General features: G+C 32.4%; 1 protein-coding gene across 2 annotated transcripts; it reads left to right on the top strand.

Moving 5' to 3' along the window:
• Positions 1-4,163: 4,163 nt before the first annotated feature.
• LOC126966746 (scolexin B-like) lies at positions 4,164-21,742 on the top strand. 2 transcript variants are annotated; one of them, XM_050811016.1, is made up of 7 exons: positions 4,173-4,320; positions 10,311-10,343; positions 11,646-11,811; positions 16,413-16,566; positions 18,773-18,925; positions 19,677-19,814; positions 20,935-21,742. In XM_050811016.1, exons 1-7 carry the CDS (start codon positions 4,215-4,217, stop codon positions 21,088-21,090), a joined length of 906 nt encoding a protein of 301 aa, XP_050666973.1. In that variant the 5' UTR covers positions 4,173-4,214; the 3' UTR covers positions 21,091-21,742. The 2 variants fall into 2 exon arrangements, with proteins under 2 accessions (XP_050666974.1, XP_050666973.1); XM_050811017.1 differs by lacking the exon at positions 10,311-10,343 and having other exon boundaries at positions 4,164-4,320.
• Positions 21,743-22,142: the final 400 nt, after the last annotated feature.

Here is a 22,142-nt window from a genome sequence, read left to right as displayed (position 1 = left end):
TGCTTTTGGTTTGGCCAATCTTATAATAGAATGAAGATCCTTAACAACCGACGACGGTTTGATAAGTTGGCCTAAAAGGTCTTTGGGTGGAGACGGGTACTTTTGGAGATCACTGACTCTCGAGGGCAAGAAGTACTCTAGAGGTCACACTTTAATAATACTTCTGTGTGAAACGTGGATAACAGTCAGATACTACGTCGTTTGATCCGTCAAAGCTATATCTGCCTCTCCTTTTCTTTTATCTCTTATTGTCTATTCATTCTCCCGCATAAGTTGCTTCGCCTGGCGTGAGCTGCAAGAGAAGAGACGTGAAGCATTTTTGTGTGGTTTTAAATTAATACAGCACTTAGATATTTTGCTCAAACAATTTTAGTAATAGTTATGCCTGTGTGCCGGGACATCTGCTTGTTGTTTTGAGTTACAATAAAGGAAGTTTAGCCTTGCAGGCAGGATAAGTTCGTAATCAGATGATACGCTTTCCATGGCTGACGGACACTCTTCCAAGTGAGGTAGGGTTTCATATTATTGAACACCCTGGAGTTCGCTCAGACATGCGATCCGGTTATATTTGTACTATCCCAAGGGATCGTTACAGCTATCGATTAGTTCACTTTATTTTCAATTTGCAGCATGAAAAAAATAAAAATAACTTGATAAATAACTTTAGTGCAAACAAAAGACAACATTTTAAAATGTATTTTCTTTCGCTGATAGATATTTCTATAATAATGTGTGTAATAATACTGCAAAATATAAAAATGTCGCTTACTCGGAACTGTTATTATAAATAGTTAAAAAGTCATTACAACAAGGTATTTTATAGTAGTCGTTACATGTCATTATTGTCTTCTTTATAATCTTGTATTAGTCTCTCACCCTGACTTCGTTCAGCCTTAATTTGATATCGAAGGAGTAACATGGTGAAACAAAAATGCAATATTCATTTCATATAGATAGATAAGTGATTTTTGTTATTTTTGTTTGCTTCAAAAATGTTATAGATTTTTTATCAAATAATGCTACTTTAATATTTAGAAAATGTAATTTATATACATTGATCTAAAATATTTCCAAAATAATTATCCAGTATGGAAGTAGCTCGATATGAGAAGTTAAAACAGAGTCACATTCAGAAATGTTTCTCACCATGAAAAACACTATAAGTAAATTTTAAAATAGTGTTTCAGTGTTGAGTACATTATCTGGATTTGAAAAAAAACTTATATTATGTATTTAAGAGAACTAAATTTTTGTTTGAAATTTTAAAAAGTATATCGATTTCAGTTTAATTTTCTACAGAGTTCTCTATCATAGAGATTCAAACTGAAATATTTTTACTTTGTCGTTATTGCAGTTTACACTGGAATCTCTAATCGTTTGGCAAATAAATAAAAAAAAGAAAGAAAGAAGGTGCTCAATCCGATTGTATGTTTGTTGCCTGATAATGTCCGCCATTCATAGATCAATTTGAAACTTTTGTTTTCGTTTGTAACGATCCCTGATTCCAGTTTACCAGATCATTTTAATAAATGATTTTCACTTTTTTAAGTTTTTTATTAAAACTTTTCAATCAAAATTACATTTTCTATTCAACACTACCTTTAATATCTACTGATTCTTGAAGAAAAAAAAATAAAGCTTAGGTACAATGAGCAGCAGTCTCGTGATGTTGAAATATTTGTTTTATGTTCAATCATGTAGATGATACTCAAGAGGCTCAAAATAAAAATGATGAAGTATTTATTAGTTTTCTTTGTAGTTACTTTTAGCGTTTATTTCATTAAAATCGATCTACAAATCTTAATATGCATATAAATTTTAAATTTTGATTAGATTAATTAATAATTAAGTTTGGATAAATTATATAGCGCAGTGCCGGGTCGTGTCATTATTGCCACGATAACACCTTTGCCCGTCGACATTGCGGGGAGGACAGTGGATAAAGTTCCGACCATACCTAGTCTCTAATAAAGCAATTTTTTATGTTGTCTAGAACGTAAGTAAATTATAAAGTCTATAAGTAGAACAACTCCGCGATAAATACAAGTGGCAAGAGGGGTAGTGGGGGCAGAAGACGCTTGCCGGCGAACTCTACGTGAGTGCCGGCAGAGCAGTCAGGGTTAGCACTTCTGAATTATTAAATCATAATTATATAATAATACAATTATTTGCCTTTTAATTAAATATAAATTATTTTCAATTTAATAGGCCAAAAGTAAAATTTATTTTTAAATGTCAATGCTTTCTCTTGTGTAGATAAGTGTTCAATCCTGTGTCTGGTGATGATACGGCTAACGAATGCACCATGCGTTTTAATTTATTCGCTTCCGTACTTCAACTTGAAAAATAAACCCCGAGGAAGACCACTGACCACCAGTCACTAAGGTAATGAAGAATCGAATACAATGGTAGAAGTCGATTTGCATTAAACTATCAAGGAATTACCACTAATTCCTTATACTTCCTATTCCATGCCCCATTGTTTAATGTTAGCTTTCTCCCGAATATTAGCTCGATTGCATCGAATCGCTTTGCTAGCTTGAAAAATGGGTACTCAGCTGAACTGATCTACAGAGAGGGCAAGAAACACGCGTAGAAGCTTCCCGGGTTGAACCATGTGGAACCGGTACAAACGGAACGGCGCGACTTGTGATGACAAGTTGACTCTATACTACAATTACAGGTGAAAATTTCAATGGCTGACTCCAGATTAAATACCTCAACAATGCACTCAAGCCAAGCATACCCAAAAAAATGATGGTAGTATCAGCAGATATCTGATTATACTGAATTTCAAACAATGATGGTAAATGTGCAGTGACAAAGCCCCGGCTCGTGAAACGATTTTCAGCATTATTGCTCTATGATAATTGAAGACCTCACATGGCTCGAGCAACCGTTTTAGCTTTACATTACCCTTTAAATTTAGATAACCCTCCGACATCCTCTGTACTCACCAGATCTAGCGCCTACCATTTTTTCCGAAACTTGGACAATTTTTTACTGATTAAAAATTTCTCCTAATTATTCAATACAAAATGCCTACACAGAGATTGTCGAGTTCAAGTCCCCAAAATTTGTACCGCAAAGGCAGAAATGACTTTCCAGAATTAATGTGTAGACGAAGATAAATAATTCGATTAAATAAATATTTATTTTAAGTTTAATAAACAAACTTTAATCATAAAGAAATATATTAAATAGAATGCACAGGAATTGGAAATGGAAACAACAATTACTTGCCATTATTGATCCTTACAAACTTCCCGAAACGATATTTTCTTCTTTCCTACAAAATTTTATTCAAATAATAATATTTTTGAGGTAATACATTTTATCCTTTCATTAATTATTATTTCATTCAATTGTACCTAATATTAATTATAACATAAATTTAATGGATCAAACGCAATCACAGATTTTCTTATTGATGAGGTATAAAATGGTTAGAAGACCACTTTGATTTCTAGTGTCTTGGCCAACAATATCATGGTTAACCATAATAATATATTTAATACTAACTTAAAGTTTAACTTACTAGAACACGTAGTGCTTTGAGTAAGCATTATACGAATAAAGGCCGGACAGCACTTAGACGCTATGTATCAGAGTAAAAAATCTCAATAATATACAAATATAAGAAGTACATTGTTAAATAATGGCACTGATAGATCCTCCGCACCTCATCGATGGGCTGCTTATCGTAGAGTAAAAACTAATTGCAAATAATCTTAATCCTTTCCCTAGCCCTTTGATGGAATATCTACGAAATACGCAAATAGAGCCTGTTCTAGTTCATGAATAGATAAATAATGCCCATTAATTGTTGCCTGATAGGTAGATTTAATATAGAAAACCATCATATTCTTTTTCTACCATAATGGTGAAGGCTATTAGTCCATTAGCTGGTGAATTGTATCCCTATGTTGGGTTACATCTCTCTACCACATTGCGTCAGGGGATCCCCTCAAGCTATCATAGTTTCTGGTTTTATTACGTCGTATCCTTCGATAATGGTAATAACAATAATTTATCAATGTAATTAATTACAAGTACATAGATACTATAATTTAATAAATCCGGCCCTAGCTAAGGTGCAGTCAGACACGCAGTGACGCACTGTAATACAAATGTGCGGGTCGACCTTAAGCCGAACGTGAAACGTAGCTTTAATATAAATTGTTTGGCGAGTTCCTCTCATTAACATACGAACGATGAATCTAAACGTAGTGGTTGTGTTAGTGTTGGTCGTCGGTGCACTCGCGACTCCCCGCGCGCCCGCACACAGGAACCAGGTGCAGGAGTTGACTAAGGACGAAGGTATCTTATCAAATAGTTTTTTTTTACTTATAATAATAATAAGCTACTACTAATAATTAAAACTCTACTCAGATTTATTTTTGAGATGATAATATACAAACCACAAACCGCTTTCAATATCTCCTGATCATGGGTGCTTACTGTTAGCCTAGTAAATTGATGATTCAATTTCAATATTAATTTATTTTCAATTGTGTTTTAACGTTTTAAATAAAGTGAGCAGTGAACATCGTTGAGTATTACATACTTCTTTGGCTTTGTGTTATAACCTTCGATACAAGTTTTTAGCAACCGGTTTTTTCTGTGCTTAAATTATTGATTTCTTTGCTAGATAATTGAAATTTAAATTGATGTCTTGAAATTTCTAACGTATTCATGAATTCAAATAATCAAACTCGAAAACGTAAGAAAATATATTTTATGTTCAAATAATATCTGTTTATTTGTACCTACCCTCGAAAAACTTGTAGTTCACCTTGAAGTAAAAACATACTATCTTATTGAAAAGAGTTGACGATTAAATTGACATACAGCTGTTATATTTTATTTTTACTTTTAGACACTTTTCAATATTTAATCACATTTATATCCGAATTATATAGTAATTTTATCAATAGTGGAAATAAATTGTGGCTTTAATTATTTTTGTTATTATTTTGTTTACATAGATTAACTTAAACATTGAATAATAATTAAAGTTATCGTTTAAAAAAAATCAAGTTAGGTATATTTATTAAAAAATATTCTAAATATTTCGGTGATCTAAGTTACCTATTTTAAACAATGCTCGCTAACTCATATATTTTAGTTGAAATGAATATAAATGCAAATGTATCGAAACAATTTGGATTGGACAACAACAAGCAGTATCGAATAATAAATAGAATGTATAATTACCTATGTGTAGAGCGCGTCATCGACCTGAGTTCTTATCAAAGTTATTTGTGTAAACGGAATAATTAACAACTTTGATATTAAATGCAGTGTTAAATCTGTTTTAGTTTTGTTAACTCTTAAGTTTACACATAATAGCACCGTTTTGCTTCGCATATATTATGTATATATTATATCTATTGTTTCTTTTTTTTACTACCAAAGTTGAATTGCTTTAAATGTTTTCCTAAACACATTTGCCAGGTATAATTAACAGTTATTAGTTATATATAATAGATTTACTTAATATACGCCTTAATTTGTTTGCTTCTCAAAATACAAATGGTAATTTTATCATCAAATTCAAATTCAAATTCAAATATTTTTATTCAAAATAGGATTTAAAATCACTTATTCAAAACGAAAACGTCAAAATCTACCACCCATTCAAAAGAGACTGCCTCATACCTGAGAAGAATGGGCGGGCGCAAGAAACTCAGCGGGCTTTTTTTTTAAATATAAAATATGGATTACAATGTAATATCGTACAATAAACATTTATAATTAAAGAGCCTGAGGGTGTTCGCTTTATTCCCAGTCCGTGGTGTCATTAAGAAAATCGTTTATGCTATAATAACCTTTCCCACACAAACGTTTTTTAACAATTCTTTTAAATTTCGTAACACATTTGTTTTGTACATTTTCTGGGATCATATTGTAGAAGCATATACATCGCCCAACAAAAGACTTACTAACTCGACCCAACCGAGTAGTAGGCATAACAAGTTTATTTTTGTTCCTCGTGTTAACATTATGAATGTCACAGTTTCTAGAAAATTCCTCAATGTGCTTATGAACATACAAAACATTATCGAAAATGTATTGAGAAGCAACAGTAAATGTTTCAGTTACCTAAAATTAAATAATTAAATAAACTTGGGAGGAGTAGTTGGCCCAGCATTTTAATAGGTGAGATCGATAGATCTATACTGTACATTATGTAAGCATATGAGTTTACAAATGAAATATTTATTTTTTTACGATAACAAACAAATAATTAGGATACAAATGCTTTTCGTTGTTATATGTACCTACAATATTAAAGAAAATTATCCAAATGTATTGAGTTTTCATAAGTGTTAATTCCGTCAATTATGTCTTTAAATTTTTTCAAAATTGTCTTTTAACAATTCGACACGTGTTTCGCCTCTACTCGGGGCATCCTCAGGAGATGGTGACTCGCCAAATCCTGGCAGTTGACGGAATTAACACTAAAGAAAACTCAATACATTTGGATAATTATGGATTTCTGCAAAGTAACGCCTACTTCAATAAATTTTCTAAAAGAAAATCACAGCGGATTTATAAAAAATGTTTCACATGACGTCATAATAATATGATGGTAAAGGTTATAATTGTTACCGTTAGAAGACTTTTTTGAACAACGATGGCTAATTATATGGGGTACCAGAGCGGAGCCTTACTCTGTCACCCATGAAATACTAAGTATGTAACCACAATTTGTGTAAGGTTCAAAAGTGCCCTTCGCTTTCCCGGGGCTAAAAAAGAAGAGAGAAGTCCCAGGCCCAAGGGTGTTGTAAGAAGCAACTTAGGGCATTTTACAGTGGGAGGCTCCTTTGCACAGGATGTCGGTTAGATTATAGGTACCGTAATGGCGCCGATTTCTGCCGTGAAGCAGTAATGTGTAAGCATTATTTGTTTCGGCCTGAAAGACGTCGAAGTGAAATTACTTGGCAAATGAGACTAAACGTCTTGTGTCTCAAGTCTATGAGCGCAATTGTAATGCCACTCAGCATTTTTCGGTAATGGGCGGGGCGTATCAATTACCATCAGCTGATTGTCCTGCTCGTCTCGTCTCTTAATATCATAAAAAAATTAAAAAAGTGAAATACCTGGGCTGCTGGGACTTATCACCTTCGGTATCAAGGTGACCAGCTCATCGCGGTACTGGTCTGAATTTGGGTTTAAGGAGCGGTTCTGCACTGTATCGAGCAAGTAGTTACATCACTAACCTGGTGAATATCTCATCTTGTTACGTCTTATTATAACAGAAGTAATATGCTCCTAATTGAAATAAGAAAAACATGGTCTATTGACATATGCTTTAAGCGGATTAAAAAAAAATTGTTTGGTATAGAAGATGCTCAGCCTGGCAACGCTCCTGTGATTCCTCTGGTCTTTTAGGAGAGTGTGTGCGGCGGTTATTAATCAATATCAGGCGACCCGTACGCTCGTTTGTCCTCCTCTTCCATAACAAAAGATTCGGGTTGCACTCCGGGAGTGCCGGTAGAACTGAAAACTTGAACATCAACGTTGTACATTTTTGAATATTTTGGAATGTTTAGGGAATAATCAGTATAAAAGTAGGTGCTAGCATTTAAGTAGTTAAATACAATATTCATTTATTGCGCTATTGAACACAAAGATGACAATTTATATTAGATAAAAAATTTAACACTTCAGAACTATTACAATTATTTTACATTAAAAAGTTTATCTCTCAGAAAAATCATTTTTCATCAATAATTTCAACGACTGTCTTACTAATTTTGATCAGGCTACGTGTCCTGACGCGCGATTAACATTTTATACCCATCCCAATTAGATAAGTGCTCAACGCTACTAAGAAATTTTCCCTTCAAAAATCAATATATTACCGTATATGAGAATTTGTAGATAAGCATAGTTTTTTTTTAAATAAAATGGTCTGAAAGCCCTAAGAATTGCTGATATTTTTTTTCGATGCTTATATGATATAAAAAAACTACTTTTAAAAAAACCGAGTTCAAAAACTAAAAAGTATGAAATAACTTAATAAAGATTTAATTTTAAATACCACTTTAAATGCAAGCGAAACCTTTAATTTTAATAAAATACAATTATTTGTATGTGCTACCTATTGAAAGGATTTAGATAGCACATACAAATAATTGTATTCTATTAACATTAAAGGTGAAAGGTTTGAATAATAATATATGTAATAACCTAAACGAAATTAATTATATCATCCACGTAAACAAAATTTTTCATAAAAACTGTTCATTAAATGAAAACTACTGGGCCAAACTATGTCAAGTTTTTATGGGATTCCGCATCAAACTAAAGAAGAATCACGAAAATGGGATCATAAATCTCAGCGTAATCTAAGCGGTGTACATACATACAAAAAATATATCAATCTAATTGAGAACCTCCTCCTTTTTGAAGTCGGTTAAAAATAAAGTGGTTGGTAGTCAGACTGACAGACAGTAAGTAGTTCTTTTGTTATCTTTGTAACATTACTGCGTTTTGTTGTAACATGACATCGCACTTTGCATTTTAATTCGTCAACATTGCCTTGGTGTCTTTGTTTTCCATCAGATAATGTACTGCGATGACTGTTACCCGCTGTGACTCAAGTTAAACATTGATAAAGTCAGGTCTATTACATATTAGATACTTACTTCGCTGTGAATATCAAAAATAATTTAACTGTTATTGAGTTCTGACTTCAATTTAAATTGTTTGACTGGGTATAAGAATACCTACATTATAAGTTTCCAGGAGTAGATAATATGTTTGTAGTTTTTTAACTATAATTTCTACGTCTAGATAGGTAGTCTCTTGCTGTTAAACAACCGTTAAAAACAGACCATATTAATTTAGTGTGCGTGACAAGCTACGTCATACACTCGCGATTTGTATGACACTTGTGTTGGTGTGTGTGAATTGCTCAAAATAGAGGTTAGTTCTAAAATCTGTTTATAATTTATTTTTCGAAACTATTGACGGTAGTTAAATGAGTAAATTTATAGGTATGATGAATACATAGATAATAAAATATAGGAGAGAAGTAAGCAATATGTCAGTAAAAAAAGCTTTAATATCAATTGTATCAAAATGCCATAAGAGGTTTGTAAAATATATAGAATTGTTGTATCAAAGAAATTATAAACAAAAAAAATATTTTAGATTCTGAATGAAATAGGGTCATGTCAAGCTATGAGATGCACATTGTACAATAATTCTTGGTATAAAATTTGAGTCATTTAATAAATTAAAATAATAAATCAAAACTACGTTTAAGAAAACCGACTTCGAAAACTGAAAAGTATAAAACAAACTTAATAAAAATTTAATTTAATACACCTAATAGACAAATCTTACACCTTTAATATTAATAAGATACTATTATTTTTATGTGCATAACAAATTCAATTAAATCTTTATTAGGTTACTTTTATAACTAAAAAATAATACCAATCGTATTGAGAACCCCTTACTTTTCGAATTTGGTTAAAAATAATCTGAATTCTGCCAATACCTTTACCAATTTTGTGTTACCTTGAAAATTGTTGTGACAAATTCAATATCTCGTTAGAATATCATCACTGTTATGGTTACCTGGTAATGTCTAGTGCCTATGAAATAACATCAGCATTGTTACAGTAATAATATGTAACCTGCTAGTTGCTACTATACATAATAGTAATTTCTACCCTACAAACTAACCTTATAGGCTTAAACCAATAATAAAAATTATCATTTAGACAACTAGAAACCCTTTATAACCTACACATAGTTATAGTAATTCTATGTTATAAATGTCCTTAACTGTATCTATGTCCGAGAAGTTCTTCCGCCTTGAAAGTTCTTATATCTTCCGTAGCAATTAGTGATAAAACGTGTGGATTTTCCGCTTGCTTATGATAAACGTAAACTTTTAAAGGTTAAGAAACCTTTACTTATTTTTTAAGATTGTCAAATATTTTCCGGTAGTACATATTTAATTAAATACTGTTTAATGTTTAACTGTTTAACTGTCTATGTTACGTTACACGACGCTCTGCATGTTGAGCCCCAGTAAGATTGTTATTAATAAATTATCCGCGATAAAAATGTCCGATGAATCTAACGTAGGTATATATTAAACTCGACACTAACAGGGTACGCAGCGGCGGTGATCACTTAGCTTCAGTAGACTGACAAGCTCGTTTCTCCTCCTTTCTATAAAATCTTATAACATTATTCTGTTGGCATCGATGGTTAGAGCTTACTAATGCGAGAGATAACTCATACTAACGAACTGCTAAAACTAATCAAAATTTTCTTTTTAGCTCTATTGAGACGGCTGCCGTGGTTGTGGAGTGGTAAGTACTAAGTTTATTGTTGTTCAAAGTCATGTCTTCAATTCCATAGAGGTCTGATACAGACAGACATATTGACAGACCTTTCATATATTTTGAACCCTTTAAATAGAAATGACAAGCCCGTCAGCATTAGATTTGGTGGGAATATATACCTTAACGCCCGGAAGTTTACAAAAGCGTACCTTTATGTGAAATGCACATTTCAGCCTTAGATTGTGAATCTCTTTAGTACGCGTAGTTAAAACAAATTCGATAAAAAGTTAAAGATAAGTGCATGCCTGTTCACTAACAACACTAATTGTAACCTACTTTTAAAACATTCATAAAGCAATAAAATGCGTCATGTAAATTGTGAATGTTAATTTCTCATTTATTTGTGTAATTTACCATATCAATACGCCTCAGTAAATTATCGTTAATTCTGCTGTCCGTCGGACACAATTCTTTATAAAGAAGTTATTGTTGACTGAAAACATAAACTGGTAGAAAAGAAAATCTATCAGTTCCACAAATCAGCGATATTAGATTTGAGGACTGCAGCAATTGGTGTTTTTACTACTTTTTAGTGCATGGAGAAAATTGGAATCTTTAGGGCCTGTCTGACATATGTGAATTATGTGATATTATCGTAAATTGCAACAGAAAAAAATATTTCAAAAACTATCACACAGAGGTTCAATAAAAGATGTGCAAGACCGAATCGAAATTCATTAGTTTTATAATTTGAAGCTACAAGCCTTGATAAATAGCCATAATAAACAAGCTAGTGATAGCTCGCGACAGTCATTCCTCAAAACAATAGTACCTGTCCACGTTTTTGGAGGAATTGTATATGTATCTAAGTCTTATCTATCTTTAGTCAAGACTATATACGATTCAATTTATCTTGTTGATGTATCGAATACCTATTGCATATCAATTAATGTACAGATAAGATTACCGCAGTAATGCTACTAAACTACACAATACTGCTAGTGTATGGAAAGTAAATCATTTGTATAGTACTTCCTTGATTAACGCGAGTGTTACACATTTAAATAAAAAACTTTTAAAGCATTAAAACGTCTGTAATCGTAACTGTGTTTTTACATTAGATTTTTGCGTAAAAGTTAAATTTTTTTATTATTTTATTAATCCCAGATCGATCAAGACCTCTCCAGGTCTTGAAACGTCGGGATCTCGTTTTCAGGGGGACAATTACACGCGTTTTAATCCTTTAAAAGTGTTTTATTTAAATAGATCATTCGTAGTTTAGATACACATTCTGTTGTATTTTTAATATATATTGTGTAACTTCAACAGCTTTGATAGCGGATGTGCCAGTGTCGGTCACCAAAGTAGAGGTGGTGCCGTTACAACATGACACGTCGCGACCCGTGAATGAGAGATACCCTTCGGCTGTGCTGTTCGGCGGGACCTGTGGTGGAACCATCATCGATGCCAAATGGATCCTGTCAGCTGGTCACTGGTAAATTCTCAATTAAATCAAATCATATCCATTTATATTTCATTGCATCACTTTTTGCCTAAGAATATTTATACGTCTAGACAACTATAGACTGTGACAACTGTGAAAACAAAAAAATTGAGGTTGACGATTAACCACTATTATGAACAATGCACGCACACTAACATAAAGTGACATACAAATAGGGAGTGTAAGACGTACCTTGTCACACACACTCAAGTATTAATTCCATGACAATCAGTGCGCGAAATATAATTGAAAAATGACTTACTGTGCAGTGAAAGGGTGTCACAACGCATCTCAAAATAAAAATAACGATAAGAAAAACACATTTCACACCAAAGTACTATTTCACAACTTAAAATATAATTCGTAAAAACAGCAGAATATTTTGTAAACAAAACAGACGCCATTAAAGAATATGTTGCCAGCTATGAAAGTACTGGATATTCCCTGAGTTGCTCCGTTGGGATATATTTTTCTATTTATTGGTAGTTATTGATAGGAGGCTATAATGTACGACGCCACATGATGTTGTAAGTATTCAAATTCAATTCAAGTCATAGTCATTACAAATATTTCTTTTAAATTATTGAATTTACCATAATATGTTCGGAAAAAGTTCAGCTCGTGAAAAACATACAACATATTCAACGGCCACTCTTTTCAATCAAATAGAGGATTTTACAATGACTGTATATATATATAACAAATTAGTTTGTAAGGTGCTGCATTCAATATATGAGTCGTGTTAAAATATTATAAATTATTTCATAAAAAGCAGTAAAGAATAAACCGTATAAATATAAATTATCGTATATTGGATGCATCAACTGGAAACGCATGGGGCATTTTCAGAGATTTCACCACAAAACCAGCTATATATTCAACAATTTGCTAGATATTCACAATCTTGGTTATGATCTAGTAAACGAGACATTATGCCTACATTTTCTTCTAAGTAATCTATAATATAACTGTCACTTTCATTTTCGTTTGCATTATCAGTCCGTGAAGATGGAGCAGTTGTATTAATATTATGCAGTGAAGAAGAACACATCGAAATACTGACGTTTTCTAGTGTTTCGTGTTCATCAGCACACAGTTTCCTGATTTCAACGATTATAGTTCCATGTGGCACAATAACTTCCGAAAGATGCCTTTTAGTTTTTTAGCCTTTTTTCGTTCCCTGCACCCTCGAGAACCTCGGTTACGATATCCATATTATTGAAATCAAAATTTTGTGCGGTGCCCATCTTGAATTTAAAAAATTATCCCAAATTCGTTCGCTTCACGCTCGAGAACCTCGGATATCATATCCATATTGTTGATATCATGGCGCCTCTATCGTCTCGCTTTTTCATTTCATCGAGTTTCAAATCACAACGATTCTAAAGAAATTTCACTTCAAAAATTGTTGTAACAAAAATCATACGCGTTGTTTTTATTAAATCCTAAATTTATGCGCTAAGGCTGAAATCTATAAAGCGTACTTAGACTTTGCTGAGACTTTACTTACGTAAAACTAACCTGAGTGTAAGCTAAGCATTATCGTTGATTTCGTTTTTATTGTCATGTGACAGCTGAAATTATACTGAGCTAAGACAGTCCAATGCAAAATATATAAGATTATAATAAAAGAATAAGATTTTACTAACATTATATGGGCTATGGCCTGAAATAAATGATATTATTATTATTATTATAAATAAAACTCACACACTCAGATGAGGTTTACGTAAGTAAAGTTTGAGCGAAGTCTAAGTACGCTCTATATCTATTGACCTCAGCCTAAGTACTTACATTACTTAGTTAGGCTTAGTTAGACTAGACGAGTAAACACAGTTTTACTAGAGTAAAACTGTGTTTACTCGTGGAAGTGTTGATCTAGAAACATCGGCTAACGTCGGTATGCCCGTCACAGCTTATCAATATTATTATCGTGGCTTAAGGCGGTTGAACCAGTCCATAAGATCCTTTGACAGACTAATAATACTCACTCAACCAGTAAAATTGCATTGCAGTATAAAAATAAATTTTAATTTGAGTACAACGTTATAAGTTATTGAATGGCACAGAGAATGTACAAAGTACTATCTACGCGCCTCAGTAGGGCTACTGGAAATCCAAGCGCTGGCAGCTGTTTCGGTCTACGGATCAGCCTAGCTATCCTAATAATATGTGCGAGTACAGAGTGCCTTAATGTTGTTGTAAAATATTTAAGTCGCACATATCGATCAACTCTTACGTCATTGGATTTTCCATGTTTTGAGTTATTTTCGTAGCATATCTCACTGGCTAATAACATGATGTTAATTAAACATTATCGCTTACAAATAATTATTATATACATTAAATTCGCTTAAAAGTTATTCTTTAGTATGAAAAATTGATTCGCGTCACAGCTGCAGTTCTATGTTTGGTTTCGAACCAATGTCCTTCAATGTCTTGTTCGGTTTAATTTGTGACATTCGGGTACATATCGACTACATTGGTATTTTTTCCAGATCATTATTAAATATTTGGATTTGTGTTTCTGTTTCACCCTTTATAAGTAATAAAACCCCTACTTATAATTTCCTCTACGGTATTTTAGGGAAGCGAACGACCCGCCTCACAACGCCGCCACAAACCATTACATATATCTAACGACAATGACGAAGTCTGACAAGAGATAAATAATAACAAGAAAAAGTATATACTAAAAAAAAGTATTAGACTTTTTTTAATCATGCGAGGTACTTCTGTCCCACGTCTGAATACAATAAAAAATTAACAAATAGTTAAAATTTAAATATGAAATACTCAAAACCTTTAGGACAATTAATAAACTTAATGTGAGGCTTTCTGATTTTTCCCTGCATATTAATTCAGTAAATTTTCGCGACATCTTTTCAATTTTTGTATCATCCAAAGTCACCTAGAACTTAGAAGTAATTAACATATAATTGAGTCAGTAAATAAAATGGTAATTGAGTCCTGTTGTGACTTTAACGAATAACTGAATGCAATATGGTGTTATCCGATATGTTTAGCAAGTAATATATACAGTATTGTGGAACATAAATATAACGATAACCTTAAGACATTTGAACTCTAGAGTGAGAAGATAATATATAATATAATAGTCTATATGGAGTATATATGTGGTTTGCTCTAGTTTTAAGATAAGAATATGATTTATGGCTTAAATATTACAAAAGCATATACAAATACGATTAAAATAGAATTTCTCGATAGAAAATATCTCCAAAGAAAACCTTTGCGCAGTCTTGCTACCAACTTACGCAATATTAGGCGATAAAATTACGTTTTGTTAACCTATGCTCTATTTTACTTAAATATTTCAAGATGATGGTTTCACTAAAAAAATAGAAATGGAAAAAATTAACGTATGTAAGGCCTAACTAATAATAATACTTAACTTAAGTATCACGCGGGTTAAGTCACGCCTGTACCATTTCTATATATGCCCTTGATATATTAATTTATTGTATTTATTTACATTTACTTTTTTTAATTATTCGTGTAAGACATTGACTATTTGACGTTTGAGTGTTTTTGTTTAATCACTTTATATATAATGTGATTTTGATTTGATTTGTTGAGAACAACACATCAACACACAAAGAATTGTGGTAGTAGGTACCCAATTATTATTAACATATTTAACATTACGAACTACACTATTTATAATATATTTAATATAGATAAAGAGCAACCTGTTTTTAACTAAATGGAACTGTAACATCATTAATTTTCCTAATATATATTTTAAATGATTAGCAGCCTTTGGAGACCTAATGAGAAAATAGAATATTAATGTTCATAGTGAGATCGGTATTGTGTTCCAAAAACTAATTAATTATTATATTGTATTTACTATGTAGGCCACGGTTAGGTTAGTAACATAATTGGTGTATATAACTAGATTATATTATAGTGAGGAAGTATTTCAAACATGCTAAAATTTTCTTTTTCAACCTCCTATTTTATTACAAACGAGCATACATAGCTGTCAACTGTCACCTGATCACCGCGACCCACACTCTCTTGTTACACCAAAGAAATCTTGCCGACCTTAAAGCCTCCAATACACGTAGTTACATATTAATTATTATGTTGATTAAAAAAAAACTTAATCACTTTATAACTTATTCAGTGCAAGACAGGATGAAGTACATAAGTAACTTAAAAAATCATAAACAATTTGTTATTTTTAAAGTGATATTCCTCACTTCTGGGATTAATTATATGGAGGCACAACCTGATAGTCGAACAAGACATAATAAGATTTACGAACGATACGTCACTCGAACGGTTGGCTCACTGGGAGAGCGCACGGACGGAACCCGAGAGAAGCATCGTTAATCATTTAATTTAAAGAATAGTATTCAAATCAGGGCAACAATTTTCAATTAGAAACATTAGTTGCAACTATTTTTATCATTAAAATAATCATTCACATTATAATATGCCTTAGATGTTAATTTATTTTTTACGATACATTGTATTTTTTGTCATCGATACATAATCGAATAGTCGACGGTTCTAGTGCACCACCGACGCTTATTAATTTTATATTTTCTGTATGTTTCCAGCACTCTGTTCACGTCTGGAAGGGAAATATTAGCCGGTACCAACTACACAGACGATGGGTCAGGTATCGTGCAGCGAGTCAAGAAGTTACACATACACCCAAAGTTCGCTGTCGGCCCTTACTGGCTTGACGCTTCTGAATATGATATTAAACAAGTACGTATTATTTTTTACACACTTTATAGTAGCTTGACTTGTATGTGTACATACCTTATATGTATGTTTAACGGAATCTGGACACGAATAAATTGAAACTTTGTACACCTGTCGAGGACTGATGTCAATTTAATAATTTATATAGTCTTCCCTCTTTTTACTTTTTTTTTAAAATCCGATACCTGGTAGTGTTGTTGTGCCGAAGACTATGACGAGAGCTAATTCGTTACTACCAACGACATATTTTGGTATCATCGTTGTAAAACTAAAAAAGCAAAAATAAGTTTTAAAAAAAACTTTACTGACGACGTACTGATGACGTGCCTGTAATTACCGGCAATAAAATAAGGATTTTTATATCTCATTCAGCACTATGCAAAACCAGTAAAATCTATTGCAAATATATGTAAATAAAATATTTGTGATATTTTAACAAAAATAATTTGCAAAATAAACACGAAAACTATACTTGATAAATAATATAAGATGATATCGTACGTTACTTAGCAATGTTTTTTTTCTTTTAAATTTTGTAACTCTTTTTTTATTTAGTAATATCTGTAGATATATAGATCATTTAAAATGAATCTGATTTCAATGCAGTTTTCAGCAATAGATAAAGAGTGATTCAAGAAGAAAGTTTAAATATATAATACAGTGAGAAAAGCAGAAAAAATCAAAGATTTGTAATGTGATGTCCAAGGCCGGATTTAAACTTAAGGCACCGGAAAAAAATCCGCCACAATACTGGAATTTTACTTAAACTTATAGTTTATATATATTTTTTTTTTTAAAACTGAAATAACTAATTTATTGCAGAAACTTTATGTTATGTTATATATTCTAAAAACACGAATAAGATTTTTTCTACCAATTATAAATTTGGCACTAATAATAATATTACATCAATTTTTTAACAGGCAAACACGTCTGACTTTTTGAATTGCGAATTGGTCGATTAAATCTTTGCAATCTAAAGGTTGAAGTACGTCGGATTCGATGCATAGAATAGCTAAGGTATTAAGTCTACTAGCAGTCATTATAGAACGTAAAAAGTTTTAAACTCTCTTCAAACATGAAAACGATCGTTCTGCGCTACAGTTTGTTATATCTAATGTCATAAATATTCGATAGGCGATTTCCACATTTGGAAACTCAGTGTACAAGTCGTTTGTCGTAGTGTTGTAGTAGTGTAAATTTCAAAAGATCAGAAGGCGAATTATTTTCCATCATTTTCAGTGCAATAAGCATGGATGTCCACAAATTCGTCATCTAATGAGGACTTGAGATCTGAAGAATAAACATTTCTCAAACGTTCAGCTCCTATACGAATTTCTCTATTATCCATATGGCCAAATTTATTGATAACTGAGTACTTTTCCTGAATTTTTTCATAAGCTGCACATCTTTTGCGCAATTCAGAATACAGATTGTCAAGAATGAGATTAAAAGTATTAACTCTATAATGGTCCCGACCTGACAGTTGTACATCTCTATCCCGCGATTCATCAGCATGTTATTTTCTCTTTCTTTATCTAGAAACTGTTATTTTACATTCTTGAATTTCCGAAAATTTTAAAGCCATTTTTCATAGATTTCAAATTTATTCTGCGTATCAGCAACAACATTTTCAGCAATGTTACAATCAACTTTTTGCAATATTTGGCTAACAGCATTAAATCTTGAGAGTAAAGCAATCTTCATAAGACTAAAAAAATTTTTTTTCACTTTCAAAATTTTGCCGCCCTAAAAAATTTGCCCACCTGGGCACTTGCCCCAGCTGCCCCTAGTGTAAATCTACCGCTGGTGATGTCTTAGCAAATAGATATGATTATTTTGTGCGCTTAAACCTCAAATGCCTATCTAGCTAATCCTTACGAGATAGATCAAAGTAATGTACTACTTGCCTTAAAAAGAAGAGAAGTCCGAGATGGTACATATTTATCTCTAAAGGATTTTTCAGTAACCATTATTATCTTTTGCATAAGTATATCGAGCACTCCACGCTTTTTTCATCATTTGCACCCGTGCGAAGCCGGGGCGGGTCGCTAGTTAGGTATAATTAATTTCAACTGATTTTATGTGTTAATTATAAAATAATATTGTTGGATATTTCTGTAACTTTGAATGAAAGAAATATATGAATCTGTTTAGACGATGTGTCAAAAAGATAATTGTAAATAAATCATTTTCAAATGATCTTTAGGTCGGCGCTCGCTGGGACTTCCTGTTGGTAGAGCTACAGGATCCACTCCCTCTAGACGGCAAGACCATGGTGGCGGCAAAACTAGACAATAATCTGCAGCCCAAAGCCCATACGCCCGTTGGATACGCGGGCTTCGGTGCAGAGAACCACGGGGTTTGTAGTTTCTTATATGATTTAAAAAATGTTACGACACGAGCAAGGCTAACTTATTGTAAGTGAGACGCCCTGTCAACAACAATTCAGTGACTCTCTGGATTCTAGCAAAACTTGTACCTACGTCGCTCTTTAAAATGAAACACAAATACAATTTCCAATATACTGCCATCATACTAGGCAATCTGTACACAACCTCTTTAAAACGTGTCTAATATAGGTCCTGAAATATATATAATATAATTCGAATGATTCGGAATGACGTCTAGAAAAATATATCTCGAGGTTATATCAGCACAAAATAAAGCAATTGATATAACATGTAAAGTGAGAAAATATGGTGAAAAACTATTAATTTTAAAAGAAAATGACATCCTGGGGGAGGAGTAATTTGTCAATAAAAAAGTACCGATTCTGAGAACTATAACTTTATCTTAATATATAAATATATATTTCTTTTGTGCGTCTGTTGTAACTGAACTCTTCCTAAACGGCTGGACCGATTTTAATGAAACTTAATTCCGTCCATATAATATAATTCTCCTGCTCATGTGTATGTTAGTGAACTCCTCCTAACGGCTGGACCGATTTTGTGTGTACAGGACAAGGTCTGTCGGGTCCACTAGTAAATTATAATTTTAATTCGACCGTTACAGTATCAAATCTTAATGTTCTACTAGTACGGAAACCATTCATAGGTTCTTACCACAAGCTTATCTATACCTAATATGCCATTACCTAATGTTCATAGGATGTGATGCGTTCAGAAATGCATGCGATGGACTTGGAAGTGCTGCCAAATAGTGAATGTGACCCACTGGAGCCTTTTGACCCTGCCGACATGATATGCACCAGAGGACGAGCTCCGAAACTCGACTCTGCTTGCAATGTAAGTTACGAAATGTACTTCGAGGTTCACTTATATTATGCAGTCTGCTCCGAACATAAACATTAAAACACACCACACTCTGTTATTAATAAACGCGAAGTTAAATTACTCCAAATTTTAAATAACTTCTGCCTTTCATGTAATTCTGTAGTGACAAGGTATGATAAATACAAAAAGTTTTAAATTTGGAATAACTTTACTTCGCGTTTATCAATAACACATCGAGTCTTTAAATTGCTAGAAAAAACATTATGTTATTCTTCAGCCAAATAAAAGAAAGCAATTAGAATTACTTAGTAATTAGAATATACAATAAAAGTACCAGTAGATACAAGAGAAACAAAACAAAGGAGTACTGTTATTCAGATAGATACTCAAAGAATTTACGGGGCGCAGAGTGGCCAATATAGTAGATAGGTAATTATATAACAGAGCATTATTGGTATTATCTAGTAATAAAGTGGTATGTTTTGGCCAATTCAGAAGCTTTGTAACCCGTCTACGAGAGGCATGATGGACTATTCTGAAATTTAGAAATTATTGTTTACGTCACGAGGATGGTTTCAATATACCTACTAGAGTGTAAAGACTGTAGATAACAAAGCGGGCGAGAGAAAAAAACATCTCTTACATCAAGATAGAAAAGGAGAGCGAAGCTATTGTTACTTTGACCGATTTTGATTGAAAAGTCGTAAACCGTCAGCCACGCTTGCGATTGGCTCTGTTATATTTTGAATATTAAACCACAAGCTGACGCACATAAGAATTACTCGAAAACTAAAAACTGTATTATGTTGCTCTATTAAATTTGACACGTCAACCGCTAGTTGCGGAAAGAATCGTTAAAGTTAATGTTTCATTCATTATAATACCGTCACTTTCTTTTTCATTTTGACAGTCAAAGATAGCATGTGATATAATGAAACATTAACTTCAAGGATGCTTTCTGCAACTAGTGGCAAGTTAAGTTTAATTTTATTTGACCAGTTTAGGCAAAAACGGCAATTTAAACCCCATATCATTAATCATATAACATCTATTCCTTTACTTATGTTAAATAAAATCCATATAAATGTGACAGCTGTGAGCACGTCTTATCTAAGAATATATTATTTTTCAGGGCGACAGTGGAAGCGGTCTGATGCACAATGGTTACGTAATGGGTGTAGCATCGTGGGTCGAAGATGATGCCTTTGTGTGTCGCAAAGGAGCTCGGGTTGTGTTCTCGAGAGTAGCTGCCGTAAGAGACTGGATCAGAGAAGTCGCAAATGTTTAAGACATTTCCACCAGACGCTTAAATACACCAAAGAAAAATCAAGTATAACCGCATTAGACGGACCACCTACAGCGAGTTAATATTGAGTAACCTGACCCTTGTACTATTTAGTGCAGTTTTCATGGCAATATTTATCTACTTAATGATCATATTTATGTGGCCATTTAGATTTTAATTTATTACGAAATTATTAAATCTATTAAAATGATCTGTAAACTGTAATCTTATTGTGGCAAACTTAAAGAAGTTACCGGTTTAATCTAGAATTATTCACTGAAATCCCCATAATTTCGACAACCAGGAGGTACTCATAATTTTTGAGTAACCCTGTTAGTAGAAAAAATTACTTGTTTACTACAATGATTTTATTCCAAATTTATTTTCCCTACATAATATTAGATTTTAGATGTGAGGTTACCATCAAAATATCACTCTTAAAGAACAAAATATTATTTTATATAGGTAACATCATTTATTAAACTAGTCATATTTCGTTAGTGATTTAATTATAAATATTTTTTGAAACATGACTGTGTTTAATCAAAGTACATACTTTTAATAAATATTATATTATAAATTATGTCGTATATTGTTAGTACGTTAAGTTTATATGTTAACAAAATAAAAAAAATAAAGATGCTATAGCATGGTCTCAGTTGTTTTTAATTTAAAGATTTATCATCTAATAAATCTAGTAGATTTCACCGACAAGACTTATCACTACACTGGTCTATATAAAAATAAGTACATATGTTATAAGGAACCAGGAATCGATTTTTAAGCTACTAATACTAATTAATATCGGTACCGTATATCGCTGCAACTTTGTAGAGTCAGCGTCAAAAGAATTGCCATATCATATACATCGATTCACCGAAAGTGACCAAATAGATATCAGCGTCATCCAAAGTAGTCAAATATACATACATATTGACATTTTGATTAATTGAATTGTTTTTCACATATGTTGGGCGAACTTGGCGAAAATATTTAAATAGAGAAACATCTCTTAACTTATTATTTGACGTATGTATCCCAAAAACACATTATCA

Source organism: Leptidea sinapis, chromosome 11, assembly GCF_905404315.1.
Source record: "Leptidea sinapis chromosome 11, ilLepSina1.1, whole genome shotgun sequence".
Taxonomy (NCBI): Eukaryota; Metazoa; Arthropoda; class Insecta; order Lepidoptera; family Pieridae; genus Leptidea; species Leptidea sinapis.
This window is presented reverse-complemented; position numbering and strand designations above follow the sequence as displayed.

Excerpts from the sequence above, each read along its gene's own strand:
- LOC126966746 (XM_050811016.1), top strand. The coding sequence starts at position 4,215 with ATGAATCTAAACGTAGTGGTTGTGTTAGTGTTGGTCGTCGGTGCACTC. Across the intron at positions 11,812-16,412 it reads ATCCTGTCAGCTGGTCACTG|CACTCTGTTCACGTCTGGAA; the intron begins GTAAATTCTCAA and ends GTATGTTTCCAG. Across the intron at positions 18,926-19,676 it reads TCGGTGCAGAGAACCACGGG|GATGTGATGCGTTCAGAAAT; the intron begins GTTTGTAGTTTC and ends TAATGTTCATAG.